The sequence below is a fragment of the Acartia tonsa genome, chromosome 2 (genome assembly GCF_053477335.1).
Source record: "Acartia tonsa isolate MP-2025a chromosome 2, ASM5347733v1, whole genome shotgun sequence".
Classification (NCBI taxonomy): domain Eukaryota; kingdom Metazoa; phylum Arthropoda; class Copepoda; order Calanoida; family Acartiidae; genus Acartia; species Acartia tonsa.
This window is the reverse complement of record NC_137261.1, coordinates 22,506,759-22,518,696: the sequence shown is the minus strand read 5'-3', so window position 1 is coordinate 22,518,696 and position 11,938 is coordinate 22,506,759. Positions and strand designations below refer to the sequence as shown.

At 29.8% G+C, this 11,938-nt stretch overlaps 1 protein-coding gene across 1 annotated transcript in view; it reads right to left on the bottom strand.

The window, feature by feature from the left end:
* Positions 1–4,296: 4,296 nt before the first annotated feature.
* Positions 4,297–11,938, bottom strand: part of LOC145306804 (lipase lipl-1-like) — a 39,747-nt gene continuing 32,105 nt past the window's right edge. The window contains exons 13-14 of the mRNA XM_080149102.1: positions 8,317–8,415; positions 4,297–4,463 (exon numbers count right to left, since the gene is read on the bottom strand). Of these exons, the coding sequence (XP_080005228.1) occupies positions 4,359–4,463; positions 8,317–8,415 (204 nt within the window). The 3' untranslated portion in view covers positions 4,297–4,358. The remainder of the gene's footprint in view (positions 4,464–8,316; positions 8,416–11,938) is intronic.

Genomic DNA, 11,938 nt, shown 5'->3' with positions numbered 1-11,938 from the left:
TTGTGTAATTTTATATAGTATGTTATAACATCCCGGAGCCGGCTCCGAAAAAACTGAAAATCATAATGTTAAAAACATAATCTAATTATTAAGTAAAGTTTACTTATAATACACTATGAATTTCAATTTTCGGAGCCGACTGGCTCTCGGAGCCGGCTCCTCAATTCATGTTGTATCCTTATATAAAAATACAAATATAGAAAAAAAGGCTTAAGGAATGATTTTCATTTCTAATAAAATAAAAAAAACAATGCTAAGTTGAATAAAGGAATGGGCATAACATCATTCTTGTATATCAAGTATACAGCAAAAATCAAAACAAATTGTAAGAAACTGATAATGAAATATTTTCCTTTATGCAACTTGAAAGATGATTAAAGCATTAAGCGTAAATTATTCCAAGATATATATAAAGCTTTCCTGAAAAGAACATTCAAAATATATTAGTCATTTTACGATAATGGAAGGCAGAAAAACAAATATATATACAGACATATAAACATACAGACAAATAACAAACATATAGACAATTAAAGACTGAAGAATAACAGACAGACAGACAAGTAGACAGACAGGCAAACATACCGATAGACAGACAAGTAGACAGACATACAAACATACATACGACAGACCTACAGACTGAATTAAACTACACTAGCTAGCTGCTTCGCTTCCAGTCGGCCCTAGGGTAACTTGCGGATGGAAGTTGACCCTCCCAACTTAAATTTCAGTTTTAAATTGATAAACTAAATAATTTTATTTTGTGGGGTAATTTTTTCTATGGGCGATATCTTTGGAGTTTGATGGTACCCTCTCTAAAAATACAGACACAGATCCTATTACTTTTATATAGGGATACCTTTCAACTTTGTCTTGAAAAATGCTAAAATGAATAAAATCTGTCTTTCCCTGTATCCCTGCACATTTCCCAAAGTAAGGATCACGCTTTACAATGGTTGTATCTAATATTGGCATAAATCTCAATAATTGTGCGCGCCTATATTTGTGTGTGTATGTGTTTGTGTGTGTGTGTGTGTGCGTGCGTGTGTGTGTGTGTATTTATATCAGATATTAATTGCATTACTAGTGGCAGATGTCAGCTAAGTAGAGCATGCTATATAGGGGAGGGTTTCACCAACCAAAATAATGTCAGTACTTTTAAAGAAGGTAATTTAAATTTCTATTTACTACTTTTTCAAACTTAATATGATTCAAACATTACAAGGTGTAGGGACGTTGGCTAGGCTTCCTTAAAAAAACTTAAATTGAAACCGAGTGAATGTCCTTCCTAGAAATAAAATTTATGGTAGATTGAAATAATAGATTTTATTTTATAAAGTCTTTTCTGAGTTGTATAGAATCATTCACATAATCGCTGCACTTGTGTAAGTAAGTATGTATATAGTTATACTTCTAAAGTTTTAATATATCTTTATATTAGCGTCTTCGCCCCTAGCCTCTAGGTGCTTTGCCCTAAGAGGTAAAGAAAAAAAAATAAGTACCTCTGGTGCTGCACCACATGTGCTACATCTTCTTTAAAAAAATTGAGGGAAGTTTTTTTTTTTTTTTTTTTTTTGGGGGGGGGGGGGGTGGGGTGTCCAACCTCCCAAGAAAATAGCTTAAAACCACCACAGGTCCAGTAGGTATATTCCCTTAAGAGTAGAATCCTATCGGATCATTGGTTACCGAGATCTTAAGGGACAGACTGACGGACGGACAGACGGACGGACAGACGGAAGGACAGACGGACGGACAGACGGACGGACAGACAGACGGACAGACAGACAGACATCGTTCTGCTTTGTATTATTGATAGGCATATGATAACAACCTGAGAAGAGATTATATCGGTGTTTCTGTCAACAAAATTCTGCTGATAAGATTCATGATTACGCGGCAACGCGTCCTACAGGAAGGCAAGTCCTTGATTAACCGACCTTTGTCTGGAAGTCTTACCTGTGCATGCAAATTAATTGCGCATGGTTTTGCCAAGGCATTTCCATTAATCTAGCACTTGACATAGCAGTAGAAGGAACCCTTTTTATTGCTATCAGTTATGACGAGCTCTTGGGTCGAGATTCGAACTGATCACCTACCCGACAACAAGCGGATGTGCTTTGTGTTACGCTACAGTCACAGAAGTATTGTCCTTTTCTGTTCAAACGCCCGTGATATTTGCTATTGCAACACCCAATAGACAACCCTTTTTAATTGCTTGAGATTTATTTAAGAATCCTAACTGCTTGCACTGTAATATGTCGTACATGTTCAAGATACATTCCTCAAACTTGTGCAATAAACATCATATGCATAATGTGTACATCTACTTTTCAAAATACTTCTGAAATATCGTTTTGTGGTTCAAACTTGAACCCAGAAATTCCCCAAATCAGCAAGCAAACATATTACCAACTGGTTCTAGTTATACCTGTCTAAAAATAAGTTTAGATGGTCTTTCTACCCTCCATAAACTGCATATCATGAGAAAATTTGATATATTGCTTTGAAATTAAACATTTTATTCGTAAAATTTAATGAATTGATGAATGAATAATTTGCTTCGCTTCTAACTCCTTAAAATGAAAAAAAAAAATACTTTCGCGAGAATCATTTTACACGACAAAAGAATTGGTGGTTTCTTATTATTGGTAAAACATTTAAAGTATTTCTATCATATCTTATGATTTGGAAAACGCGTAGTTCAACAAGTATGACAACATCCATAATAGCGAAGCCTTGAAATGGCAGAGTAGATTCAGAAAGGAATAAACAGAACATTAAACTAAAAGTATAAACAAAATTGCATGTACCGTACACTATTAAACTTGTTTCAAATTCTAAACTCTAAATCTTACCTAGTTGCTACAGTAATTGATATCTAAAGTTTCATATCGAATGGACATAAGCAAGTAACGTACGAACATACAGACCTTAATTATAGAAAAGCTTCGTTTTTTTTCTTCAAATTACTGTAATAGAATAACTACATCACGTAAAAATTTAAGTCGAATCTTAAAAAAACATATTCAAATTCAAATAAACATTTTGCTTAAGCTTGTGTAGTTGCTGATATTTCTAAATTCTACCCCAAAATTAAACTATGCCTTGCTAAAATTCGGACTTACCATGATTGTAGAAAAGCTGTCAAATGAGATTTAAAAAAATATTAGTGTAGAATCTATGATAAAAATCATCAAATCTTTGAAATGCTTTTTTGACACTTTGACACATTGCCCTTATGTAACTTTTCTTTAAATTAAATATTTTTTACCTTATATTCTGTTCTTTGATATTAAACACATTATTTAGCTAACTTCTTAATAAATTTTGTTTGAAATATGAATCATTCCTTTAAAAAAAATAAGCAATACAAGATTTATAATACTTGTGAAAAAAAATAAACAGTGCAGTGGCATTGGCAGTCTATTTGTCCGATCAATAAAAATCGAATTTGCACAGATGTATCCTAGTAAAAATCGTCTTTTATGCAAATAACTATGTAACACCTGTATGAAAAAGTGTTTTACTCGATGGTTAAAAAGTCAATTTTCTAAAATTTCTTGTTATATCGACCACCTTATCTTATATTCATATTTCAACTCACATTGTCCGTAAATTTTTCTTAGATTGTTATTCATTTTCATGTGTTTTGTTCGGTTCTTATTAATGTAGTCGTTCTTGTTTTCATTTATTACATTCAAGCTATTGAAATCTGAAACAACTAATTTGACTGAGACAAACGTAATATAAAACTCTGAAATCTTATATTTAAAGGACTTTAATCAAAAGAAATTGCACAAGAAAGAATTCAACAGTGTCCCTAGAAATAGGATAGGGGTTTTGGATTTAAGGGCATTACAGGTATAGGCCCCATGAGATAAGGGACCTCTAGCAGTGATAATTATTAAGGGCATTATCAATAGGACTGATATTATAAAAATTTACATTTCCCTTCAATAAGAGGGGCCAGTTTTTTGTAGTAAAGATTTGATTTAAGGGAAAGCACCAGAATTTCTTTATTCTTCTTTTATATTCAATTTGGTATTCTTTCAATTTAAACCTCCATACTAAAGTAGAAATATTAAAAGCTATGTCTTTCTATTTTATACCCTGTGAATAGAAATACTTTTTAATCATCTTAATTCTTCAAAACTTATTTCATATTATTTAATTACATAATATTCAAGATATTTGATATTCAACTTTTTGATAAGTCCAATGAAATTATTTTCAATTGGTTAATTGAAATTAAACATGACTTTAGAATTTACATTATTCAAAAATTTAAAGAAAACATTTATGTATTAGATATTTTATTTATCACATAAGTTTGACCAGCATGAAAAGATAGCAACAATTTACTTTCCAAAGTTATTAAGCATATCAATTAAAGGAGTGTTGATATATTTGTCAACATCAATGGCGTACATAAAGTCCAGATGATTCCAGCCTTCCCAGGGCACCTAAAAAAAAAGAAATTCTAATTTTTTTTGTATTAAAGGTATGGATAAATATGGTGCCTGTTTCATAATAGGTAGAAAAGGTCATGTGAGAATTCGGAATCTCAGCCCAGCAGTGCATCATAATTAAATACTAAAAATTTGTTCCTTTGCTGCTATTGTAGGAACACAGTAATAGTGTCTGACTGATTATGAGGTAACAAAAAAAATTAGCCAATGAAAGGCTACTATAAATTTTACCATTGGTCAATAACGGCCTCTCATTGGCTAATTTTTTTTGTTACGTCATAATTAGTCAGACACTATTACTGTGTTCCTATTGTAGATGCAAATAATAATTGAATAGAGAGAATACCTAATCCCAAAACAGAGCGAGTTAATTCCCATGACTTAAAGACTTCCAAACAAAGGTTGAATAATAAAAATGTTATTTGTTAATATATTAAAGTTTTTTAGATCAAATATCAACTATGTTTCAAAGTCACATTTAAGTCCATACACACTTTCTATTTAAATGTCTAAATATATTTTTCTTGGTTATATAAATTTAATTTGACACGTTAATAACATGCTTTTAAACAAGGATGATTATATATGTACCAAATATTTACAGATATGGTTAGTAAATTATGCATTTTCATTTGAGTCTAAACCTACTGCTGATATGTTACATATATTAACATCTTGACAAAAGAATGTTATAGTATAAAAAAGTCACAATAATTCCAAAGGTTTTCTTTTACTTGACCTAAAACTTCAATAATTAGTAACTTTAGAGGTAATAATACCTAGAAGTAGTAAGTTTAGTTACTGACTTGTCAGAATATAGAGATTTATTGAGAAAACAAGGATGACAGCATCCATAAGTAGCGAAGCTCAGAAATTATGAATGTATATTATGAATATATTTACAATATACCAGTGTCATCCTATATATTTGATGAAATAGGGAAATGACAAAAACTTCAAAATCACGCAACCTTTCAAGCATGAAAGTGAAAAATCTAGGAATCCATCTAGCACCACAATTTATAAACAAATCTTTATGAAACTTGATGGAAATATGTAGAATATGAGCATATTCAATCCCTAATAATTTTAGCCGCAAATCCTGAATAGGAATTGAGAAAAGAATAGAAAACCTAAAAATCTAGGAATCGATCTAGCACCCCTATTAATATAAAAATCGTAATAAAACTAATGTAAAATATGTAAAATGTAAATTTAAGCAATCTCTGAAAATTTCAGCCCATTATCTTAAAAAGGAGTTAAGAAAATCAGAAAAACATTAAAATGTAGGAATCAATCTAGCACCCCAAATAACAGATGGATGGACAAAACAATGTATAGATTAGATGTGCATATGTTATAAGAATCTTCACTAAAAATTTTAGCTTTCTATCTTTTATAGGAGCCGAGAAAATCATGTTTCCCCCACTTTTGTCTCAGACGGACAGACGGACGGACAGCGGACGGACATTTCGAATTATAGAGTAGCTTCGCTACTAAAAAGTAAGGCAACTTCTCTACTTGGAAAACTCCTCTTAAGACCAACATTTACGCATGTGTACCGCACACTTTAAAAATATTTTTGTTAAGCCTATAAAATTAACAAAATATTTTGATTCTAAATCTAAAATCACTTTAAGTTGTTAATTTGAATAGAAGAAAGGAAAATTGGAAAATATGTTCAATAAAAGATGTCAAGTAACTTTTGACAATGCAGCCTACCAAATAATTTTTAGAATCCATTAGAGATATTTTGGTTATATAGGTTATTATGTTCATTTAACATTAATTAGTTGATTTTTTAGTTTGTATGTTTCAATTTGATCAGCCAATATCACAGCCTGTGGTCAAGTGGATTAAACACCATGTTCTTATACATATCCACTTAATAGAAATATTTTTAGAGCACATAAATAGGTGAAAGAGGGAAAAAAGAAAGGATGGGTAATGATAAAAAAAAGAGAAAAGATAAAAAATTTGAATGGAAAAAGAGCAAAAGATATAAGTTATATTCAATAAAAAAAACAGCCTTAGAGAACTGCTTGATTAGTGGGAGATAATACAATTTTTTTTTAATGAATTGACACACTCTGTCCCAAAATACCCAAATGTACGGTACTTTCCAACAATCACACGAGTCCCTGGCCTAAATCATTACAAGCAGTGAAAGGAAAAAGTATTTGCAAAATCAAACTTAACAAACATTCATAGATAAACGAAATAAAATCTTAATCCTTCTCGTTATTTTGGTATCATTTATAATTATCTTCATTTTATAAGGATGGTTTCTAAACCCACTAATTATAACCAATATATAAATTTGTATAGGTTAAATGACGTTTTATAGAAACCCCGATCCTGTCCTTTGAATCACAATACCCCAAAGAATGTGAAAGCATGGAATTTATATAAGATTAACAAAGATTCAGGATCATGCCTGGTATGTAAAAAAATATTTTTTGTTCAAAAGCCTCAAAATTAACAATAAATACTCAAATACAAAATTTAAAATGTGTAAAGAAGTTTATTAAGCAGTTTTATATGTGCTAGATTTTTATATACATAAGTAAATCAGTTTATGTAGGTATGTCCAGTAATGTTTCATAAACGGCTTACCAAATTATTACTCAATTTCAGAAGGTTTTAGGCTATTGTGGGATGGGAAAAGGGTCAAAGAGGCGGAGCTAAAATTTAAAAGAAGCACAAACGACATAATTACAACCACAAATTACGGCTCAATAGTGTGGATATTTAAATACTCTAGGGAAATATGCTTGGATACTCAACTACTCTTAGAAAATTCGTGAATATTCAAGTACAATTGAGCCCAAATTACTTCTTAATAAAATTTACCTTTCCGCTGAAAACCGCTCTCAACTACAACACGAGTTAAATGAAAAATACTGAATATGCAAGTGGAGAAAAATAAATCTATTTTCAAATCTTGATACTTGATATCTTTATACTGATATCAATTTTAGTAATTGTAGAATATTTACTTTTACGTTATTCACATTAATGTAAAAAAAGCAAAATAAAGTCTGAGATTCATAACCATTACAAAAATATTTAAATTTTAAAAAGGCAGTATTTGTTAAAAGCGAAGCTTTTCTTTTATTAGGGTCGGTCCGCTAGTACCCAAAGTCTATCAGAACCTGCTGAATTTGTGCACATTCCCTTTAAGCCAGTAACCAAAGTCTGAGACTATTAAAAATTGAATATTCGATCCATTGTCCCCTCCCTTACTCCCTGGATTTAACCCAATTATCCCTATAGGTCTGTTCTTTTAAAACGTAAGTTTGCTTTTAATCTGGGTTTAATTCTTTTTTTATTTTGCCTTTATTTCTACAATAAGTGCAATGTATATAACATTAAAAAAAGAGCATTCTATTAATATATAAAAAGGAAAGATTAACCTTAAAAGGTTTAACCTATATATTTTTATAAAAGGCTTATAAACCAAGAAAGACTACTACAGCTTCTTTTGCACTTACACACAACTTTTTTATTTAAAGATTATCTTCCTTTAGTCTTGCTATATGATTGGTCATTCTGGTTCTAATTATATTTTTTTTCAGTGTTTAAAATTGCCAATTATAATGATTTTATTTTGAAAGATGCTGATAGGTCAAAGATGAAAAATTAAAGTACACCACCAGTAACAAATAAAAAAACAACCCTTATATAAATAAGAACTTTTCTTGAACACTGAAAATTAAGTTAACTCTGTACAATATCAAAAAAGTCACCAAAGTTTTTCAGACAAGAAATCAAATTTTAGGAAACATTTTTAATTACATTCAACAGTACCTTCCTGCTAAGCTGTCTCTAAACATGTTATAGCTACCTGGTAATTTTCATAGATAACATCCTGACACTTCATAATGATTTTCATAAGATCTTCAGCTTGGGCCAACCAATCATTGTCTCCCCAGTACAGGGCAATCTAAAAATTTACATTCAAAATATTTTTTGATTAAACGAAGCTACTATATGATTTAATTTGTCTGTTCGTCCAAAATGATAAAGTGGATGAAAACTATGATTTTCATGATTTTTTATGATTCATATTTAAAAAATATGTGCAAAATAAAAAAATGGCGAAGTAGGAATAATCTTATCTTTTATTAGTCTATCCCCCTGTTAAAATACGTCAATAAAAATGTTGATTATAGTATGCATTTTTTTCTCCTTGGTATTTTGTTTCATATTATTGTATTGGAAGAATGGATATATCATTACATGGATCTTTAACCGGATTTTCATGTTTTCTAATAGATTGAAACTTACAGCGGGCTAAAATAGCAGTTACAACCTTCCACCCCCTTTAACCCATACCCTCCCGGCCTACTGGATGAACGAACTGACCAATAAACGAGTTTCATGTTAGCAACCTAAATTGACGACAATTTTCCCCTGTCATTATATCCACGTATATTCTACATCCATTATTGGAAAAAATAAATATTAAAAATCAATATATGTAATATTCGTATTATTCTAGGTATTTAGTCTGTATCTATCCTACATACATCAAATTTTTACCAAGCATATTGTTTTAAACAATCTTAGGTTTCCTTGCTTTTGCCAATTTTTACATTACTGTTGAAAAAAATGTTTGTGAATGGTTTCGGTTTTTGCTTAGAATTGCTATTACATAAGGAGCTAAATTATAAATCAGGATTTTCAGTATTCCATCTTCTGCAGATTAAAAATAATGACACCTCTAGTTTTGAATCAACCTATAAAAAATTTATAAAGGTAACTACATTTTAAGCCAACAAATAAGATGACTAAATCATAAACTGTGGGTACCAGTGTAATTTACAGTCCAATGTCCCCTATTTCATTGGTTTTAGATAAAGTATTATTTTTTTCTGTAATTGGTTTATTCCTCTGAGATTATTTATGTAGGTCTTCTTAACCTTGTTAAAAATGAAATAATTGGAAAAAATTTTATTAGAAAATTTTCTTGATTCATTCATCTCTTTCTTAACAAGGTTGGCAACATACATAAAAGCAAAGCAGGCAAACGGACAAACGCACTGCATTAAACAAATGCTTATTAAGACTGATGGCTCCGTATGGATAGAAACCTATTCGAAAATAAGGGGATAGGCGGTCTTATGCTCCAGTTATAACTATCAGAAGGGACCAAAAAATTGCATTATGTACTTTTTTACTTTTATGCTTTAACCAATGAAGGAAAAATGAAAAGTAAATTATCTTTATTCCCAAAAAGTTTCAATTAACAAAAATAAGTTCTTTTCAACTAAAAAAAATGTTGTTTCTTTCTAAATTTGGATACTGCCAGGGGTTGGCAGCCGCAACCGCTACAGCTGTTTTTAAGCCGTAAATTCATAAGTTTATTATATACACTAGTAAAATGTAGGTTTTTTAGCCAAAAAGAGGAATACTCTGGAAATTCGACCTGTTAACATTTATTTATACCTAAATAGAGAGCCCCACGTTTTTATTTAAATTATAAGTGCATAGCCTAATTTTTTTTCATATTTTTATATTTTATACCTAATAAAACCCTCTATTTTCCAAAAATCTAACATTATTTCAACAAGTTTTAATCATTTATTTTTTATAAAGTTCTTTTAAATCCACTATTATATCCAAAATTTGTTTTTTTGTATAGAAATACATTTAATTAACTAAGATGGCATTCAAAATTTAAAATAGATTTTAAAGCATATAAAGATTTCAAAAAAATTATTATAGCAATTTAGATTCTCATACTGGAAGAGGTCACTAGGACAAACAAACATTAACACTTAGAGAATAATTATAATATATGTAAATATTTTAAATATCAAAACAAAATTGGATTAAATTTGTTGAAAAACTGAGTATGGACATTCTGGTAACGATTATACAGTTGCTACGTTTTCTAAATAAATGCTTAACTACTAAAGGAATCACCATGCAAAGTTTGAAATCAATAAGACAATTATAACATGCCTAAGTCAACACGGAAAAACTATATGGATGGGCGAACGGACCATCACTTTTTTTGAACAGTTTTGCTTTTAATAGACACATCACTTTGAATTTATAATTCATAATTACAAATATGTTTTATAAACATGTTTTAAAGACCTGTTAGTTCCTTCATTTGCACAAGATTTTCAAGAACAAACACTGTTTCATTTTTCTCTTAATCTTGGCAATTCTTGCCTTTTCTTTCACAAGCAAAACAAATTGTTTTAGAGCTTTTAAAAGATCTATTGCAAAATATGGTATGTTTGTTATTTATTAAATAATCACACTAAGCATGAATTTTATTACTAAAAAGCTTCCCGGATTTTTCATATTTTAACTTGCGGATTTTTTTTTATGAATTTGTAAGGTTAAAAACACATTTTTACAGCTTTTTTTCAAGAAAAAATACACTCAAGTTCAAATGCAATTTATTCTTTAGGCTACGCACTTATGATTTAAATAAAGACGTGGAGCTCTCTATATAGGTATAAATAAATTATATTAGTTCGAATTTCCAGAGTATTCGACTTTTTGGCTAAAAAACCTATATTTTAGTAGTGTATATTTGCTGTTATAAATCAACAATGAAATATTATGTATCTAGTAGTAATACTTGATCATAGTCAAAATGTCGACCTATGATCATACAAAATATCCCTTATAACGTCAAAAAACGTCAAAAATATGAATAGTCGACCAATTTTATTATTTGTAGCAACAAAGACACAATGATTAAAAATTTTATAACTTCAAATAAATAAACTTTTATTAAAAATAAAATTATCAAATGTATATGTTGTTTAAAAAAAAATAATCATTCTCACATAAACAACTTCTTAAATAGTGGATATAAATATTCTTTTTTTCTCCCTGAGGTAGTCATTTATTTCCCCGAGATAGCCATTTTTTTCCCTGAGGTAACATTTTTATCCCCGAGGTAGTCATTTTTTTCCCCGAGCATGGCAACCGATGAACAGAATCTCAGTTCTGCACCACAAGCCTCGCACGACTGAAGTTCCCATGTCTATACAGTCATATTTATATGAAAATCTGAGAAAATATTTTTAGAAGATTTTTGAATTTTTTTTTGAAGATTTTAAATTTTTTTTGAACGATTTTTGAATTTTTATTAATTACTAAAAGAAAGCATAATTACCTCAAGGAAAAAAATGACTACCTCGGGGAAAAAAATGAAAATTAAAAACCAAAATTAAACCACATTTTAGCATAAAAATGAGTTTTTGTTTAAATGAGAATAATATTCCATTCCAGTCTTTTGTTTAGGAATGAATATTTTTTACCCGAGGGAATAAATGATGGAGCGATAGCTCATCATTTATTCACAAGGAAGATTCCATTTCTAGAAAGATTAGGCACTATAGTATATATGGTTATATTTATGTTCATTTTTCTGCCGAATTTGTTGATATTTAATTGTTTGATCTTTAATTAGTTGAACTTTAAAAAAATACAAATCT